Source organism: Petaurus breviceps, unplaced genomic scaffold (assembly GCF_028583685.1).
Source record: "Petaurus breviceps papuanus isolate PSGF00001 unplaced genomic scaffold, PetGlider_PUasm1.0 90752, whole genome shotgun sequence".
NCBI classification, from domain to species: domain Eukaryota; kingdom Metazoa; phylum Chordata; class Mammalia; order Diprotodontia; family Petauridae; genus Petaurus; species Petaurus breviceps.
The window spans coordinates 2,489,686-2,510,863 of NW_027187336.1; the positions used below are offsets into that span (position 1 = coordinate 2,489,686).

A 21,178-nucleotide genomic window follows, 5' to 3' on the forward strand; every position below is an offset into this window, starting at 1 on the left:
ATTTGGCCTCAGATACTTAATGCTTACTAGCCATGTGACCTTGGGCAAGTCACTTAACCCCAATTGCCCCATCTTCCCCCCTCCAAAAAGCCAAAAAAAAAAAATGGAGTTGGGAGATAAAGAGTTGTGTGCAAGGAACAGTAGGAGGCCAGTGTCACTGGATCAAAGTGTGGAGAGCAGAGGTATTAAGATATTAAAAGACTAGAAAGGTAGGAAGGGGCCAGGTTACAGAAAGCTTTCAGAACCAAACAGAGATTTTTGTATTTGATCCTGGAGGCATAGGGAGCCACTGGAGTTTATTGAATAAAGATCAAACTTGTGTTTTTAGGATGATCAATTTGACAACTGAATGGCAGAGGGACTGGAGTGGGGAGAGACTTGAGCCAGCAAGACCAGTTAGAAGGCTATTGTAATATTCCTGGTGTGAAGTGATGAAGGCCTACACTAGAGTAGCAGGAGAGTCAGAGGAGAGAAGGGGGCATATTTGAGAGATAAGGTACAAATGACAGGACTTCACCACTGATTTGGATATGGTGATAGAGAGGGTGAGAGAGTGAGGAATCAAGGGTGACAGTGGGGTTTCTAGCCTGGGTCACTGGGAAGATCGTGGCACCCTAGACAGTAATAGGGAGCTTGAAAGTTTTCAAGGGAAAGATAATGAATTCATTTTATCCATGTTGAGTTTTAGATGTCTCGTAGACAACCAGTTTAAATTGTCAATAGACAGTTCTACTTATATGTGTAAATTTTGTGTCTCCTGATAGAATGTAAGTTCCTTAAGAACAGAGACTGTTTCATTTTAGCTTTTGTACCCCTATCACCTTGAGCAGTGTCTAGACAGTAGTTGGGTCTTAATAAATGCTTGTTGATTGAATGGTTAATTTTGACAAAATTTTGCATACTAAATAAGAGTGTCATTATATACGTTCATTTGGATTTTTTTTGTTCATTTGGATTTTCAAATTATTTATTTGGTCACGTGGAAGCCAAATGGAGACAAGAATTTATCAAGAAAACATTATCTTACATAATTTTAATACATTTCTGTGAAATGTAATTGACAGGTTAAATTCACTGAGATTAAATTATGTGGTTTTGGGGGGAAGAAAGGATGGACTGGAATCATGGGACATGTAGTTATATCAAGTGAAGTTGACAGGTCACAGAATCACTGTTACCAAAGTTGAACATTGCTATGCCTTACTTGTGTGTTTTCTTCTAAGGCTTTTGAGGTACCTCATGGAAAGAGGAGTTTAGTGGTTCTGTCTCCCAAAGCATTTAACCTCATATTGAATAATCATATACACATATATGTGTACATGATGTATATTAATTCTCTCCTCCCCCCAAAAAAATTAACGTAAGCTTCCTTGAGAGCAGAGACTGTTTATTTTTATCTTTGGTTCCTGTCACCCAGCACAATTCCTGATGTATAGGTGCTTAAATGCTTATTGATTGATCAGAATTTTACAAAGGGGTCTTCTCTGGCTGCTCTCCCTGTGCCCAGACTGACATTCCAGAAGTTCTCTGTTTCTACTAATAACAGTAGAATGTATAATGCACAACTGACCTGTGGAGAATGTCTTAGTCACTGTGTCTTTTTCCTCCCATTTACCAACAGCAGTCAGAGCTTTTGGCTGAATCAAGTCCAGAAAAATTAGGAGTGACCCAGCAACATCGCCGAAAAGTCGCATCTTTGAACAAGCAAATTCAACAGAAAACCAAACTTCTAGAAGAGGTTAGTCTCTTTATAACTTTATTTGCTTAAAATGAAACCATTTCCAGGAAGAGGCAGGAGAAGGGGCAAAGAGTCTACTAGCATCAGAAGGGAGAGAGAAGGAAATAGGAAGATAATAGGTTGAGAGGAGGTAAGAAGGAAGATGCTGGAAGGGAGTTATGGGACATCAGGATAGAATGATGGGAGGACCTTGTGGTTAGGAGGTGGCACAAAGGATCCCATCAGAGGAGTTAGTTATTAGAAGGTAATGAAAATGTAAGGGTATGAAGAAGCTTATTATGTATGTTAGTTGCTAGTTTCATAAAAATGCTTTTTGCAGAGGACCATGGGAAACAGAACATTCTTTTCTGAAAAACAAAAACATCAGTTGTTTCTGTAACAATTAATTTTTACCAAATTTGCTCAAATTTGTATTTCAGACATATGTTTCTCAGTGTTACTCACCCAGCATGTTCAAAAGGTATAATTACAGCAATTGATCCAAACTCAGCCATTCCTTTGTTCAGACTTCTCTTTGACTGCTAAGAGTTTTCTGTTTAAAGAGACTTTAACTGCCAAATGGAAGGAATGTGGCAGTTCCCCCAAGAATGTTATGGAGAAAGAGCGGATTAAGATGAAAGGATTATCAGTATGTCATTTTCCATTTGGTAATATGTTTAGAGAGGGAGTCAGCTCTCTGCTTGGAGGAAATCTCATTTCTATTACTGACCAGTTATCCTGTCAAGGATAAATATGTGTGCACAAATGATTCATTCAAAAAATACTTAATATACAAGCAGGCTTAGATAAACTAGGTTTCAGAATAAATTTTCACACTCTTTTTGAATACTAAATGGGCCATTCTCTTAGGAAATATAGCTTCCAAATATCATTGCAGAAGCTGTTGATAGATATGAATGTTTGCTTTTAAGTCAAATACAGTGGACTCTCAAAATTATTTGCATGTCTTGAGGCCTGAGATTTTATTTAAGTACCGTGTTTCCCTGATAATAAGACACTGTCTTATTAATTTTTTTGGACAGAAAAACACCAGAGGGCTTATTTTCAGGGGAGGGCTTATTTTAATGAACATTGACAGCAATTTTAATAAACAGGTAAATGTGAACAAAAAAATGTACCTTTATTCAATAAGCAAATCACTGGGGAAGAACAGGATGACGCGCTCACTGCTGCAGCTCTGATTGGATGCAGCTTGGAGCGCGGCGTGCGTTTCACAGGGGGGGGGGGAGACGGTGCATACAGAGAGTACCGTAATGTAGCGTGTAGCGCAGGGGATCACCTTCACTACAGTAGCAATCTCAATAGGGCTTATTTTCGGGGGAGGGCTTATTTTAGAGGAATCTTACACAGTAAAGGGAGGGCTTATTTTCAGGATAGGTCTTATTATATCAGGGAAACACGGTAGTAGTATAACCCCAAATTTTTATAGGAGGGATAAGTCCTATAATTCATTAGGGTGTTGCCATTTAGTTTAGAAATAATTGTTTGCTTTTTGAAGGCTACTTCTGATCTCCATGGGATTATGTAAACCAGGGCTTCTTAACCTGTTTTGTGTCATGGACCCCTTCTTGGAATAATGTTTTTAAATTCATAAAATACATGACATTCTAAAGAAAACTAACTGTATTGCAGTGTAGTTATCAAAATATTCTTAAAATGAGTGTAGACTCTAGGTTTAAGAATCCTGGCATAGATTATGTAATCATAACCAGGGTAGACCCTTGGCATTAATCTCTTCAGAGTACCTAGACTTCTACTTCTGAACCTTCAGTATTTAGCACTTCCCATTATACCATAACCTGAGTGCTAGTCAGTAGTGGAAGTTTGCCCAGTGGTGGGTATACAGGTGTTCAGGGAAGACTGGTACCTCTGGGGTGAGGGCTGCCAAGTCCTTTTCAGACTGTTTTCCACCTTTGATGTCATCCTGATTCATCCACCCTTCCTCCATGGCTCCAGGAAGCTGCAGCATGCACAGCTGCCCGACCTGGTAAACCATGTCAGCAGATGGGCTAAACCAGGTTGAGGGTAGTTGAAGGGCCTCAAACCCATCAGTGATTTGGGGGGGGTTGTCTATCCTGAGCATGTGAAGACTTCCCTCAGCAGAATGAGTACATGAGAACACTTTGTTCTAACAGCTATGAAGGCAGCTGAAGCAGGCACTGTGGAGTGCTTAGAGCTTGTCTAGACATCAAAGATGCCAAGGTCATTTGCTGCATCCTGGACCATCACCAATCATCTTGACTCTGTCCTGCCACTCACTGTACTCTGATAACTCTAGAAGAGAGAGTGAGGCTGACAAGTTTGTGCGGTTCTGCCTAAATCCAATTAATGTGCATCACCCATACCATTTTACCATATTTTCCTACCTCAAAGACCTGCGGTGACAGGCAAGTTATGAAAGCAGCAGGTGTGGATAAATAGGGAGCTGTAGTCACAACCCTGCACACAACAAATATTTATTAATTACCTACTATGTCCCAGGCATTATGATAAACACTGTGAATACAAGGAAAGGCAAAAACCGTTGCCAGCTTTTAAGAAGCTTGTAGTTTAATGGAGGAGACAACATGCAAAAATCTATGTACAAATAAGCTATAAACAGGACAAATTAAAATTAAGCAACAAAAAAGGGACTCTAAGGTGATGGAGAAAGGCTCTTTAGAGAAGTTGGGATCTTAATTCATGCTTGAAGGGTTTTAAAGGGCAAACAGGATTTTATAGTTTATTCTGGAGATAATGGGAAGGAATCACTATAGTTTATTGAATAGAAGGTAGGGGTATGACACACTAAATCTGCAATTTAGAAAGATCAGTTTGAGAGCAACTGAGTCTAGAGAATCAACTTTTAAAGGATTTTTGCACCTTTCTTAAAATCATTTTGTGAACAGCTTCCTCTTTCGTGCGGATGGTATTCTTTTAATGAAGAAGGTAGAGATGGTGTCCTGGTGGCCGTTAAAAATGTTAAATCAATAAAAGATTGCATAGCTTGAAAAAATACCAAACAGAATTAATTATCTTTTTCTTGGATTTGATGAAATTCTGCATATTTTTCACCATCTGGTCTAACCCATCTGTCATAAGTAGTTAACCAAAGTAACATTTTTTCCAAATGTATTAAAGCTGGAGTTTCATGATCAGTTCAGATTAATTCAGTTCAGAGACAGTGTGGTGTAGTGAAGAGAACCTTGGTTCTCTAATCCAACAATGTGGCTTCAAATCCTGCCTTTATAACCTGGGAAATTTACTCTTTCTGGGCCATTCTATAACATGAGGTGGTTGGACTGGATGGCCTGTGAGGGCCCTTCTAACTGCAGAACCATGATCTTATGAACTATATTTTGCAGTTTGTTGTTCATTTCCTTTGTGTTCAACTCTTAGTGACCATCTCTTGATTGTCTTTAAAAGCATCAATTAACACTCAAAACAATTAGATTAAATTTCCTCCACCATCCTCTCTGAGGCAGCACAGTACCCAGGAAAAAAACAATGACCAGGGAATCATGAGATCTAGATTCTGGTCTCAGATTTGTCACTAACTCATTGTGTGTCTTTGGTCAAGTCAAGTTTCATTTTTCTCATCTGTAAATAAAAAAAAAAAGGTTGGATTAGACTGTCCCTAAAATCCCTTTTAATGCCAATGTTCTGTGAATTTATCAGTTACTGTGGCAAAGAGAAGCGGATAAAAAAAAGTATTCTGTGGAGGTTGAGTTTTATGTTATTTTATTTTTCAAGTAAGAATAAATCTTGGGAGAATATAACCAACAACCCCAACACTGTCTGCTTGTGGATAGCTTATAAACTAGCACAAAATAATCTGCATTCACTTATAGGCATACTTACTGACCTCATTCATTTCAGATGATTCTAAAGGTTTTTCCCTCCCATTTGTTTATAGGGAGATATGACATTGTCAGGGGGGAAAAAAACATTGGCTGCCTTGAGAGTCAGTGGACTTTGGGCCCAAGTCTCAGCTCTTTTACTGATTTTCTGCATGACCTTGAGCAAGTCATGTAAAATTCTCTGCCTCAGTGTCATCTTCTGCCAAATGGGTACAGCAATGCAATCCTGCCCTACTTACTAGAAAGGATATTGTGAATATCATTTGTAATAAGGATATTATAGTGCTTTGAAAGGTATAAAATACTACACAAATGCAGGGTGTCATTCTGCAAACCACTTTTTTGTTTTTCTTAATCTCTGTATCCTTTACAGTTGCAGGCCAAGTGCACAGACTTACAAGCTAAATATGATGAAGCAAAGACAAAACTATCAGAAGTAAGTTTCTCCCATTCTTTGGCTTTTGAAAAAAAAAATTGTTCAGCCACATATTTGGCACAAGGGACTACCAATGACTTTTGATCCATCAGTAAATATTTATTGAATTTATACTATGCAGCGCACTGGATTAGCTGGCGCAGGAGAACAACAAAATGGTAGATATAGTCCTTGCCCCCAAGGAGCTTGTAGGTCTAGACAGAGAGCTAGCATTGACTTATATGAATTACCTATGAAAAGCTAAATAACTCCAAGAAAGTGTATCACAGGGGTGGCTAGGTGGCACAGTGAATAGAGCACCAGCCCTGGAGTCAGGAGGACCCGAATTCAAATCTGCCCTCAGACACTTGACACTTACTAGCTATGTGACCTTGGGCAAGTCCCTTAACTCCAATTGCCCCTCCAAAAAGCAAAAAAAAAAAAGTATATTACAAATGTCAGAAGTAGTAGAGATAGTGGGTGTTGTAGTGAATTAGAGTGGGGAGAGGTCACTAAAGACTGGAGAGAAGGTGTCAGAAGTAGTATTTCTGCTGAGCCATGAAGGATGGATAGTAGGGCTTGGAGAGGCAGAATAGAGCAAGAGTAGGCACCTCAATGAGGGAATCTCAGAATACACACATTTTTTTAAATTTATTTTTTGCTTTTTGGAGGGCAGTTGGGGACTTGCTCAAGGTCACATGGCTTAAGTGTCTGAGGCTGGATTTGAACTCAGGTCCTCCTGACTCCAGGGCCGGTGCTCTATTCACTGCGCCCCCTAGCCACCCCATAATACATGACTGAGGATCCAAGAGAAGTAGAGGACATAGACCCTACCCTCAAGAAGTTTATTGTCCATGAATTCATTGAGAGGAAAAAAGTTTTCTACCTTTGGAGATGCCAGACTTTAAATATGTATGTGTCTATGTATACACACACACACACATAAAAGTGGAATAGTTCATTGTGACCTATAACAGTTTATATTAGATTAAAGGACCTTTGGGGTTATAAATATCTAATGTTACTACCAAGAATTTGCATCACATGGATCTCTTCTTTCCTTCATTATGTTACCAAAGTGAAAAAAAGTGGGGAGGGGAGAATCTCTTGATAGCACATCTATTTTCTTATAAAAATAGTTCAACGTTGATGAAATAATCCTTGGTGGTTCTCATCAGACCCCCTTCATTCCTTCCATGTACCAGAAACAAATGAAACTTATCTCTGAAGTTTTAAAAAAGATGTGAAATAAAATGTTCAGCTCTATTTCTGTTCTATGAACAGATTGACTTAACTCAGTCTTTGACTGAGATCATTTAATTCTACATGTAATCTCCTTCCAGATCATTGGTAGGTATTTTACAGGCTTCATTAGTTTTTCTGCAAGGGTGGGAAACCTGTGACCTCAAGGCCACATATGGCCCTCTAGATCCTCAAGTGCAGCCCTTTGACTGAATCCAAACTTCACAGAACAAATCTCCTTAATAAAAGGATTTGTTCTGTAGAACTTGGACTTAGTCAAAAGGCCGCACCCAGGGACCTAACGGACCACATGTGACCTTGAGGCCATAGGTTTCTGGCTCCTGTACCTACGAGCTTGAGTGGAGAGATTTCAGCATTTTTCAGATTCACTGGTACTGAGTCCCTGTTCTCTATATCCACTGAAGACCAAATGAAAGGAAATTTATTTTGATTTACAGTAGAAAGATTTTAGGTTGGTCATAGGGGAAAAGTTCCTGACTGTGGAGTTGAAGATTATTAGAACTTGTAATTAAGGGAGATATTTAAGGGACACTAGAACATACCTTTCCTGGGGCTTTTAAAATGAACATGTTTTGTAAAGTGTGGGGCATTCTTGCCCAGAACAGAGGGTTGTCCCTGCTAACTTTTCAAGGATCTTTTATCCCTTGGGCCTTAGAATTTTGGGTCCAGGAGGAAATGTATAACTTACACCACACAAAAAGCTACCTACTTAATGATAAAGCTATTCATTTCACTTCAGTAAATGCCCCAGCCATATTTAAAAAGAAAAAACACAAGGGGAAACTGCCTCAGTGTTTCAGAGCAGCAAATAAGACAACTTGGTAACTGCCTAAAATAGTTTTTGTACATCCTTATGAAGACTATAAGGGTCATCTTTAAAAATAAATAAGTTGTTATTCCTGAAGTTTACCACTTACTTTTGTTACAATAAACCTGGGACATAACAGTGGAAAGAATGCTGGATTTGGAATCTGCTCACCAAGGTTTAGATTAATGGCTGTGATACTTCCTACCTCTGTGACCTTGGGCAAATCACATCACTTCTCAGAATTTCATTTTCCTCAGCTGTAAAATAAAGGTGTCAGACTAGAGACCTCATAAGATGCCTTCTAGCTCTGAATATATATGGTTCCCACATAGGCAGTATAATTATTATTAACCCCATTTTACAAATGAGAAAGCTAAGCTCCTGAGAGAATAACACCTAGTGTCCATGTCTAGCTAATAAATGTAGAGCTAGAATTATTTTTTTTTTTGCTCTTTGGAAGGCAGTTGGGGTTAAGTGACTTGCCCAAGGTTACATGGCTAGTTTTCGTGTCTGAAGTTAAGTGTGTGAAGCCGGATTTGAACTCAGGACCTCCTGACTCCAGGGCCAGTGCTCTATTCACTGCGCCACCTAGCCATCCCAAGGCTTTGATTCTTAATTCCAGTGTTTCATATGCCACACTGTGTCTTATAATAACTTTTTCCACATAAGTTGAGGAAATGAGGTGTTTCTAGCCTTTATATTCGGTTCACTACCCATTAGTTATTCTGCTATATAAAACGATTATTACAACTTTTCAGTCTTACTAGAATGAGCTAGAAGCAGTCTGGTTTGAGATTTTCAGTGTTATTCTGTCATCCTTCTCCTTTTTATTACCTGGCATGTCCAAATCCGCCTTACAGAATGGTATCTGAGGCCAAATTTGGTGTTACGCACATGAAGATGAGACAAGTTTTATTAGTTCCATAGTGCCATAGTGAGTAGAGAGTGTGACAGGGTACCTTTACTCCCCCAAGCCCATGAAAATGACATGGCCTTTGTCTCCCACAGGTAAAGAGTTACAGTGAGAAACTGGACCAAGAATTGGCAGCCCTTGAGAAAATAGAATCCCAGGCTGACCCAAGGCAAGTTTCCTACCAACTTGATTGTAAATCCATTTAGGTTTCCTTATAAGCTAATTGTAGTATTGTCAGTGGCTGGTTCATTTAGTTATTTTGAGCATGGTACTAATGATACTTAGGCCATGGTATTTATTTCATGTGAGGCCATTAGCTTGATTCTGCTTCATGGACCCAGACTGTACCCCTTCTACTTTTTTCCCCCTGTCTATCTAAAACCATGCCAGAAATTTCTTAGGGATAATTTTACTATGTTCTAATTCTAAGAGACAGCATGGCACAGGATATGGAAAGCCAGCCTTGAAGTCAGAAAGACCTGAGGTTGAGTTCCCCTTCTGACAAAAGTGACTGTGTGACCTCTTCCCTAGGCAACCCTCAGAGGCTGTGAGCTGCATAGGTGATGGTCATTCACATCGGTGGAAGTTTCCCTATACCAGGGGTGGGGAACTTGTGGCCTTGAAACCACACGTGACCCTCTGTGTGGCCCTTTGAATCCAAACTTCACAGAACAAATCCCCTTAATGAAAGGATTTGTTATGTAAAATTTGGACTCTATCAAAAGACCACACCCAAGGCCACATGTGGCCTCAGGCTGCAAGTTCCCCACCCCTGCATACCAATAGGAATAGGAAACTGAGAGTTCCCTATACCAATATACCGTGTTTCCCCGATAATAAGACCTATCCCGAAAATAAGCCCTCCCCTTACTGTGTAAGATTCCTCTAAAATAAGCCCTCCCCCGAAAATAAGCCCTATTGAGATTGCTACTGTAGTGAAGGTGAGGTACCCTCTGTATGCACTGTCCCCTGCCCCCCCGTGAAACGCACGCCACGCTCCGAGCTGCATCCAATCAGAGCTGCAGCAGTGAGTGCGTCATCCTGTTCTTTATTGAATTCATTATTGAATAAAGGTACATTTTTTGTTCACATTTACCTGTTTATTAAAATTGCTGTAAATGTTCATTAAAATAAGCCCTCCCCTGAAAATAAGCCCTCTGGTGTTTTTCTGTCCAAAAAATTTAATAAGACAGTGTCTTATTATCGGGGAAACACGGTAGTCACACTTGTCACTGGTTGCTTCAGAATTGAAGAATTAAAACTGTTTTAAATTGGATAAAACATAAAAACCAAAGTCTTCTTCTAGTATGATCCTGAGTTCTTCAAGACTGTGCCAATTGAGAACATAATTTTCAAGGTTTTCACAAGTTTGAAAAGACCTCAGCTGTTGTATCACTGACACCCTGCCATCCAGTGACCAGTCTGGCTAAGTTCAGAGAAGCTTATCAACAAAAAGCTTATCATCATTTGGTCACTGGTCAAAGAATATTCCTTCACTAAGGAAGTGAGCTTCTTCACCTTTTTTTGGTGTTGTGGACCCCTTCGGCAGTCTAGTGATGCCTTCTCATGATGATATTTTTAAATGTATAAAATAAAATACATAGGATGACAAAGGAAAGCAGTTATCAAGATGTGTGTGTGTGTGTGTGTGTGTGTGTGTGTGTGTGTGTGTGTGTGTAGACAGATATCTGTATCTAAGTTCCTAAACCTTAGGTTAAAAACCCCTAAGAACCAAGGTGTGAAAGGGTCAGAACTTACCTGCGTCTGTAGACAGAATACTACAATATCATGGATCTTTTGAAGTTCCTTCATGACTTCTTTTAGGAAAATTACTCTGAAATGTTACATATTTTTAAGGGCAAAAATTCACTTGTTTGATTTTCCTTGTGTATTTTCAGATCATGTAGTAGTGCCTCTTCTTTGCTCTGTAAGTTTGCAATGGTCTTTTCATCAAGAGTGAAACCAGCCTGACTTGATTATCCCTCTTTATCCTTAACAGCTTCAGTAGGGGGTTAACAGACCTATTGCAGCTACTGGAAAAACAACTCACAGTGACCCAACTAATGTTGGATCCTCTTCATATATGAAGGGTAGAATTATAAGTACAGATTAGCCTAACTATGAGAAGGCACATGTTTGCCTTTTACAGGAGATGTTCCCACATTTGGTTTTAAATGAGGGTAGGGTCTCTCATGATGCATGTATGTTGCTTATTATTGACATCTCTTGTTATTTATTGAAATGACTCAGTACATTAAGTATCAGTTTATTATCTCTACAAAGCAATGACGCCCACATTACAAAATTGATAAAAACCATATGTAAATTCTGGCCCAGAAACAAAGAGCCTAGGTTTTTAATGGATTTTTTTCTTTAATGGGCACATAACAGTGTAATTGGTAACAATAATGAAATTATAAGTCATATTTCTAATTGTACTTAGTTTATAATTGCACTTTCCTCACAACAACCCTATGGTATAAGTATTATTAGCCTATTTTTACAGATGAGGAAATTGAGGCTCAAAGATGTTGCATGACTTGCCTATGGCCATAAGCAGTATGAGTTGGAGTGAGGATTTGAACCTAAGTTATCTGACTCCTGAGTCCAGTCCACCATATTCTTCTCCTACTACTAATCCATTTACCTTCTGGGACAAATATTGTCAGAGAGTTGACATTTTTATTTCCAAATTAGAATTTTTAATAATCTTAGGGAGACTATTTCCTCTTCAGGATAGATTTTTCATTCCTTTTATGTACTCTATATAATTGAATAGCTGGTATGATTAAATATCCCATACTACTGAAACTCCTTGATGTCCTTGTATTTATGATTTAAGTTCTTGAATTCACAATATTTGGATGCAATATGATAAGCTACAGTTATCAAAAAATAGAACTATAAATTAGATTTTCACCTAAATAAAAGTCAGTTATCACTATAGAAAGTTCTATGCAAGGCACTCTTTGGAGAAATGAATGAAATAAAAGATATGGCTCTTGTACCTGAGGAAGCTGATTTTAGGTCTTTTTCAGAAAGAAACACTGTTAGTTCCTCTGTTATCTCCTTGGTCTTCTTTTTCAGCATTCTTCAGAATTTAAGAGCACTTGTAGCTATGAATGAAAATCTGAAAAGTCAGGAACAAGAGTTCAAAGCACATTGTAGAGTAAGTGTTGTGCTTGTCCTTCCCCCTTCTCCCCAATAAATTTCATGCCTTACCTTCCCTGCATTGCTCCCTGTTGCAGTTACTTGCTCTAAACATAATTTCATTCATTGTTTGTTCTTTCATTCAGTCAATATTTATCAGAGACCTTTTGTGTGTCTGCCATTGTGATGGGTGTGGTGGAAAAATAAACCCAAACATATATAACCTATAAGTACTTACAGGCTAGTAAGGGAAGTAAGATATATACACAAGTAACAGGATTAGGCCCTGTGTCCCAAGTGCCAGGTGAGTGGTACAAATTAATAACTGCTACAGGAATTTAGAAAATCAGAGACTTTCAGAATTGAAAGAACTCTCAGAGGACATCTAGCCCAGCTAACACCTGAATGCGTATTAGAAAGCCTTAATACAGAAGAGAGGATTCAAGCTGAACCCTAAAGGAGAGCTAAGATTTTCAAAGGTGAATGGGAAGAGGATGTGGGATTGGTGTCATTTCCTATACTGCTCCCATCCAAGTATTTTAATGACTTTATTGATAAAGTATTAATGGATTATGGACAGATAGCTTTTGTATCAGTAATTTCTGTAATTGCACTTAGATGATGGCTGTTCATGGTTCATAAACTTGTGTTGCTTTCAAAGGAAGAGATGGCACGCCTGCAGCAGAATATTGAAAGTTTAAAAGCAGAAGCATCAGAAGATGGAGATGAAAAGGTAATAATTCTGAATTAGAATTCAAAACTCTGAATTTTCTCTGTTTTCTGTTACCAATACATCTCTGCTTTCTTGGCCAGTTTGTGTAACATCTCTAAAGTTTTTTTTAAAAATTCTTTCCTCCCATGTTGTGTTGAAGTCTCCCACAGACTCTGTACCCCTGCTTTCCCTGCCTTCTCTTCTGACAAAAAAAAAAAAATCAACAATAGATCTTGGAATTCAGACCTACTACCTAGAAGTCACCAAATCCTTCTTGTTATCACAACCAACTTTAAAGGATGGGAGGAAGGGAAAGTTATGGGAGTATCAGATGTCTGCTATTTATATCATTCCCTTTAGAGTTTTCCTCTAATACTATTTAGCAGAGAGTGGTGAAGAAACCATATTGTGACCATCCTGGAGTTCACTGGTATCAATAAGGGGCATCTCACTAGAGCCTAGAGAACAGTTTGAATTCTAGTATCTGTTTTAAGCCACAAGACATTCAAAACAGCCTCTTGTCGTGGTTAGACTATTCCCTCTCCTAACAGAAGAATGTGAGAGAGTCCAAGAATAGCGTTCATTTCATTACTTAGCAGGTCTCACCCCAAGCAGAGACATGTCATGCCTAAGAGGTTTACTGATCATGTTAGTAGTCTTTAACTCAAGAAATTTCTTGAGGGTCTGTAGGCTTAAATGTACTTTGATTTCTACAAAGAGAACTCTAATGATCTTTCTCTGATTTGCTTTTCCTTTCTTGTAAGTAACTAAAAGTTTCTTGTTCCTTGAGGAGCCCTGTTTGCCAACACAGAAACAGTCACAGAGTTTTTCAGGGTGGACAGAGCCTTAGAGGTCATTTTCCATTTTTAGGTGTGAAGACTGAGGTTCAAAGATGGGGAATGTCACTTATGTCACTATATAACTGCTTAGTGGAAGAGCTGGGATTAGAACCCATGGTTCTTGACTTCTGTCCAGTCTAGTGTTCTTTCTCTTGTTCCATATTCTCATACGTATCATTTTGAATTGTTATTGACTATGTTGTGATGTATTGGCCTTCATAAAGCAAGACCCACCACCTTCAACATGTCCTCACCCACTTAGAATTTTCTTCATTAATGGTGTTGGGCTATGTAATATAGACCCATAGGTAGCAGTACAAAGTCTTTTATTTAAATATAAAAATATCTCTTATAGTAGTAAGCAGAAGAATACAGTAGCCAAACTTTAGTTCTCTCTTTAGTACTTTAGTAAAATGTAGCAATAGCTTATCTTTAAAAGGATTTTGTCTGGAGTTTAAGGTTAAGAGGTGGGAAACCTGCGGCCTCAAGGCCACATGTGGCCCTCTAGGCCCTCAAGCATGGCCTAATCCAAAAAGGACTGAATCCAAACTTCACAGGACAAATCCATCCCCTGGTATGGGCTGTGACCATGGGAACAGTCTGAATTCTAATACTAATTCAAAGCTACAGGAAATTAAGAATGGTTTCCTAACATAATGGGAATAGGTCTTTTCTCCATATACTAGAAGTATTCTCTTGTGAAAATTTCTAAGTCTGTAGCTATGAAATAAAACAAAATTAACCGAATCACCCAGTAATAGAACTCGCAGCTTTAATCTCATTTGTTATATAGACTCTAAGTGAGAGTTAACCAACACAGACTTAGTGACTGTCCTCCCTACTCAATTTTAAAAGCTCATAACCCCATATTATTTCCATTTCAGTTCTGTGTGTAATGCGCTTTTTGTATCCACCCAAAGTTTATTAATCTTTTCTCAAAGAATGCATCAATTTGTCAAATGTTGTAATGCATTTTTAAAAAAATACTAAATTTTTTTCTGAGTCAAAATTATATTTCTGTAAATTGCTGTTGGGTTCTCTATTTTAGGAGTCCACCAGAATTATAGAGCAACAGCATAAAAATGAGAAAGAAAAGCTTCAGAAAATCCGTCTGTTGCTGGTGAGTAGAAAATTATTGTCTAAATATGATATCATGTGCTGAAGTTAGAAAGTCATATTATTCAAGAATCAGATAATTCTTGTAGATGTGACTGTTGTTTTCAAACTTGCCATTTTATATCTGGAGTCACAGAGTTAAAGCATGTGAATTAAAAAAAAAAGTTTTATGGAATACATTTCATGCCATATCTATTTTTTTTTCAAACTAATGATTTTAAAAGGAACATAGAATTTAGCTTTAGCTGCAGAAAAATCATATACACAGAAACAACTTGTAGAGACATCAAATAGCAGTTATCTGGCATTAGTTAAAAAATAGAGCAATAAATCAATGGAATAGACTAGACAGGGGAGATTCAGAAACCATAGAACTCAACAGTCTTGTGTTTGATAAAGTAGAAAACATAATTGCCCAGAGAAAGACTGCCTTTTTGATTTAAAAAAAAAACAACTAGAAAAATGTCTGATAGAAATTAGGCCTAGTTTCATATCTTATACCACACTCCACAATACATTCTAAATGATATTAGAGAATGGAATAAGTGCCAAATTGTAAAGGACCTTGAATTGTTGTAGAGCAACCTTACCCTCTTGTATCGTTGATCCCTTTGATAGTCTGGTAAATGAAGTTCATGAACCCCTTCTTAGACTAATGGTTTTAAGTATTTAAAACATAGAATTACACAGGAAACTAATTGTAATGAAGTAGTTATTGAAATCTTAAAAATGAATTCACAGGCCCATGGTTAAAAACCCCTGCTCTATAGCATTTCTAGTCATGTAAAAGTGTCTCACAGAACCATATTCCCCATCCCTTGCAAAAAGTAATAACTTGATTTTTTCCCCTCAAATTAACAAGCATGTTCCCTCTGTCCCACCTCCTTCCCCACTTACAAAAAAAAAACAATCCAACAAGTTCCTTTATTGGCCATGTTGGAAAATGTATATCTCATACATGTTAAGTTTTTCACTTCTTTGTCAAAAAGTTGGTAACATTGGCCTTTTGGAATCATGGTTGGTCACTGAAAAGGGTCAGTTTCTATCTTTAATGCACTTTAAAACATAAAAAACAAGCCTCTTGAGTCTGGAAATAAGGGGAGAGGTGATCAAGGTTTAGAAAATAATTAAGAATGTGGATTGAATGAACTCAGACTTCATCATATTCTGGGATATTAGAACCAGAGCTCCCTTTGAAATTTAAAAGTGATAATTTTAGGAGAAGTATATGGAAGTACTCACACACTGATTACTCTAAGAGGTGACACAGGGTTTAAAGAGAGGCTTAGATGAATTTATGGATGATAAATCTGTAATAGCGTAAGCAATTTTAAAGGTGTTTGGGTTACATTTTTAATCTTGTAAAGTTGATGTAATGAAGGACAGCCATGCTCTCTCACTCCGTGTCCCTTCATGCCACTTTCAGAGATAGAATTCTGTGCTATTTTTAGTGCTGACTCATGTAGCAGTACTGACCTTCTTATATGTCATATAGCACTTATTTTAGGGGTAACAGAGAGTAGGAGCTGTGTAAGTTGAGAAAACAAGAAAAAAAATCAATGTAACTCTGAAAAGGTTAAGAAATATTTGTCTCTCTTAATCCTTCCTTTTCTAAATTAAGCCAATTCCTTCGAAGCATTCACTATGCTGGGTACTATTGAGATGCCAGAAATAAAATAAGTAAGACATGCTTCCTTCCCTGGAGATATAGTTGGGGAAGGAAAACATACCTATGAAGAGACAATGCATGAGAGTATACATTATGCTGGAAGTATCCAATATGTGCTGGATGAGTGCTATGGACATTAGACATTATACATGTCCAGAAGAACAAGAGGATTTGGAATGGGGTGGTGAGAAACACTTAGCACACAGTGCCTGGCACATAGTATATTCTTTTTTTTTTTTTAAAGCATTTGGGGTTAAGTAACTTGCCCAGGGTTACATGGCCAGTTTTTTTTGTGTGAGTGTTAAGTGTCTGAGGCCAGAACCGATCCCGGGTCCTGCCGACTCTGGAGCTGGCGCTCTTACTTACTGCGCCACCTAGCCACCCCCACAGAGTATATTTTTAATAAATGCTACTTTGACTGAATGACTGACTTGAGCTGAGCTTTCAAAAATATATAAGATTGATTAATTTGGACAGAGAGTCTGATGGAGGGGAATTTCAGGAGACATGAGCAGACATGTAGGGGTGAGAAAATATTTGACTAGAAGCAAAAAGCTGATGAGAGGACTACTAAGCTACTACTAACTACTAACATTGTGAGTCTTGAAGGCCAAGCCAAGAAATTTTTACTATAACCTTTAGCACTTGAGAGCACCTGGATAAAATGATAATAGCTGACACACATAGCCCTGTACATATATTGTTTGATCCAACAATCTTTATTGGACTACCACTATGTACAATAAACTATACTAAGTGATAGGAATATAAAGACAATGAGAAATAGCTTCTACCCTAAAGGAGTTTACATTCCACGGCGTGAATATGATATGTAACATTCAAGTAAATACTTGATAATTTAAGGAGGGATAGAGTAAAACCAGTGGAATCAGAAGAGGATTCCCATAGGTGCTGACAAATGAACAGACCTTGAAGGAAATTTGGGATTCTTAAAAGGCAAGGTTGAGAAGGGAGCTCATTCCAGGCATGGGAGAGGAAGTCTGTGCAAAGACCCAGTGGTGGGAGATGGAATGTCCAACAAGCTATAATAGGAAGGTGGCGAATGTGGTTGGAAATGTAGAGTGCATGAATGGGAAAAATGTGAAGTAAGCTGGAGCCTACTCTTCACATAGACAGTGACATTTTCTCTATAGTCACCATCTGCTTGCCCTCACTTCTATGGTATCCTTCATTCATTTGCTTACCAAGGCCTCTGCCAAGCAGACATATGTCTATTCTGTTATGGCCTCCCTGAGGAAACTGTACCACCACAGCTTCCTCTAATCTTGTGAAACTGAACTTGAACCAGATCTTCATGTGGGAATACAAGTGTCTTGTTGGATTCAGGTCAGAAGGCAAGAGCCCACATTTAGGTTTGTCTGTTGGTCACACAGTTTAACATATTATCTGTATGTGTGCTAGTAGAGTACCCTTAAGGGCTTCAACAGTACCTCGTTCTCATGTTTGGTAGGTCACGTAAGACCAATTACAAAATGGTGTTTTTCTTCCCTTGCCTTTAGGCTCGAAGAAACCGAGAAATAGCAATTTTGCAACGCAAGATTGATGAAGTACCCAGCAGAGCTGAGTTAACACAGTATCAGAAGAGATTTATTGAACTCTACAGTCAGGGTAGGTGTATCGACTAAGAATGTACTCCCAAGGCTCGGCATAATGGAAGGGAGGGCTTCATCATGTTTTTAAATGATGGTGCATGAATCACAGCAAATTCTTTTAATGCCACCATGGGTAAGGATTTCATTTAATCACATTCATGCTCACTTTGCACACATTCCATGTAACCTCCCAGTGGAGTGGCCCATAAATCCAAATAACAATGCCTTGGCATTCTCTATTGACAGATTCTTTTCTTCTAATTGAGCTCTTGGTGTTGGGCTCTGGGACCAGACCTTATCTTGAACAGCTAGCCAACATACACGTACAGCCAGTCTGTTGTTGCAGTACATGGAGCTCTATCCAAAGTGCTATGTCATGTCTGGTGAGGAGGGAGGAAGAATGATCATAAGAACTTAGGTTTGAGCCCTCCTTTTAAAGAGTTCCGTTTCATTGGAGAAGACGACACATACACACTTGTATGAAACTTTAAAACACTTGAAACTTGCATATCTAGTACAGATTAAAATGGGAGGAGAGAATGTAGAATAGAGGCATGATCAAAAATTTGGTGGGGCCTATCTAGAAATATGCATAAATGTTTGCAAGAAAAATTTAGAGTTCATTTCCAAAATTTGGATCCTGACCATAACTACTCTAGTTCTACTTAGTTAAACCCAGGTTCCAGCTGGAATATATCAACATAAGGTAGCAGGGGGAGCACTAATCAATCCTAAAGAAATCATTAAGCACCTACTGTGTACCAGGCACTGTGTTAGGCACTGGGGATACAAAAGGCAAAAAAAGAAATAGTCATTGCCCTCTAGGAGCTTGCATCATATTAAAGGAAAACTAACAGCTGCCTAAAGATTTAGTTTTATCTGCAGATGCCTCAGTGTTTCTGAGGCCTCATTAGTATAAAATACCTGTATCAAATTATAATTTAGGAATGCTATGGCATAGAAACCTTGTTTTGCTCATCTGTTAAATGATGATCACCATTGCCTTTTACAGAAATATTGTTTAAACGTTGTATTAGCCCAGTGTTAATTTGACTGTCTTATGCCCTTTTCTATATTGATTGGTTCATGTCTGTTGTGAATTAGACTGAGAGTTCCTAAAGAAAAGAGGCTATCGCATGTTTTACCAAACAATGTATTGAATCAGACTCTTAATCTGCAGGGGGGGGGGGGGGAGAAGAGTCAAGAAATTTGACTCTAGAGAGGTGGTTGCATGAGCTTCAAGGTCTATCGGTGTTAGCAGTACTTTAAAATGGTAAATCATTTATGTGATAACCTTATATGAAGATCATTTAGAAAAACAAATTACTGGTGAAAATTTCACACCATGAGCTAGCTGTGGCATATATGTTATTGTTGTTATTGCTATTCCTGCTATTGTCTCTATCATCACCACCACTACCAACAGTTTTGGGATGATAATATTGAAACTCCAAAGAGGTTAAGTCTCTTTTCCAAGGTTATACAGGTAGTGAGTAGAAAAACCAAATCTAGAATGAACTCCAGTTTTCTGACTCCTAGTGGTCTCATGGTCTTTATATTATACCATGATATAGGTGCAGTTGTCCTGCACTTGTGGGATAAATTATCATCATTATTTGTTAACAGCATTGAGGGTGGCTAATGCGATTCGTAGGACTACTGACTCTGAGCAAAACTTTCCGGTCTTTTACATGCATGGAGAAGAGCAGATGCTGAATAGATTGGCCAGATTATACTACAGAGGTCCCCTTGTCTGTGAAGTACACTACATGTTAAGGATGGTTAGCCATAGAGTAAGACCCTTTTATAATGTAGGCCATCATTGAATTAATTCAGTTATACCTTGGGATCAAATAGTAGTTTCCCAAAACATAAAAATCATACTATCAAGGATTGCTAATTCATATCATATACAAAGATCCATAATAAATGCATAAGGGAAAGGAAAGGGCATAAGTATTTATTCAGCACCTACTGTGTGCCCGGCACAGCACTGAGCACTGTATGATTATTATCTCATTTGATCCTCACAGCAACCTTGTGATGGAGGTCACACTTGTGATGAGGCATAAGTGGGAAATGTTATTGACTGAATGGATCAGGGAAGTGACTTTAAAGAAGTGACATCATGCTCTTTTCGTGCATATTAAGTCTGGAAGTGCCCTAGAGACTGAACTGGAAAACAGCAGCCCCCACCTTGCCACCATCTTTATTTTGAATGGAACTGTGCCTCTTAGATTCAGAGAATTTTAGGTAGGCAGTGTTGATGGGAAATAGCTCCTCAGCTTTTCATCATATCCACTCCACATTAACACTTCCCCCTCCACTCTTAAAGTTTTTAGTTACTTTCTTCCTGCTTGGATGTTTATAGTCTGCTAGGCCCAGTATTCCCTTTGCCCTAGGACTTAATTTGCTAGATCACTGATGACTAGAAAATCTTGCTAATTAAACTCCTTTGTTAGTGTCATCTTCCAGTTTACAAAGGAACAAAAAGCCATGGAGATCTTTAATATATTCAGTATGGAGTCAGGCTGCTCAAATGGTAGCCTATTGGTCTGACATTTCATATGACCTAAAACATTGATTTTATTCACAGAGTCACATAAGTGACCATCATAGACTGTTTTTCTTTTGCTTGCCCATGGCTTTAGTCCTAATGACAGGTTGTCATAAACACAAAAGAATCTCTAGTTCTATATGGTTTATCTTTCAGATTAATGGAAAGAAAAAAAATGGCTTCCATGAAGCATTTTTTCATAGTTCATTGATTTTTTGTTTGTTTACTTTATGCAGTGTCAGCAACCCACAAAGAAACCAAGCAGTTTTTCACTCTATATAACACACTGGATGATAAGAAGGTTTATTTGGAAAAAGAGGTAAGAAATTTAACACAAGGGATAATGATAAGTAACCAATTAATGATAGAATCAGGGACACAATTTAGGTCACACACACACATAAAAATCAGAAATGCTTTTCATGTTTAAGATACCCCTGTGGGTTTACAGGTATGTGCAAACATACACAGTTTTACACATATGTACACACACATTCTCACACATGTACGCATTCAAGATTCAGAGTAGATGGATGAGAAGACAAA

At 38.2% G+C, this 21,178-nt stretch overlaps 1 protein-coding gene across 3 annotated transcripts in view; it reads left to right on the top strand.

Annotated features, from left to right (window-relative positions):
• CCDC93 (coiled-coil domain containing 93) overlaps positions 1 to 21,178 on the top strand; it is a 118,591-nt gene that overhangs the window by 74,339 nt on the left and 23,074 nt on the right. For all 3 annotated transcript variants that reach the window (XM_069067775.1, XM_069067773.1, XM_069067774.1), the window contains 8 exons: positions 1,622 to 1,738; positions 5,951 to 6,013; positions 9,072 to 9,145; positions 12,064 to 12,145; positions 12,788 to 12,859; positions 14,726 to 14,797; positions 17,983 to 18,091; positions 20,869 to 20,951. In XM_069067775.1, coding sequence (XP_068923876.1) covers positions 1,622 to 1,738; positions 5,951 to 6,013; positions 9,072 to 9,145; positions 12,064 to 12,145; positions 12,788 to 12,859; positions 14,726 to 14,797; positions 17,983 to 18,091; positions 20,869 to 20,951 — 672 coding nt within the window. The remainder of the gene's footprint in view (positions 1 to 1,621; positions 1,739 to 5,950; positions 6,014 to 9,071; positions 9,146 to 12,063; positions 12,146 to 12,787; positions 12,860 to 14,725; positions 14,798 to 17,982; positions 18,092 to 20,868; positions 20,952 to 21,178) is intronic.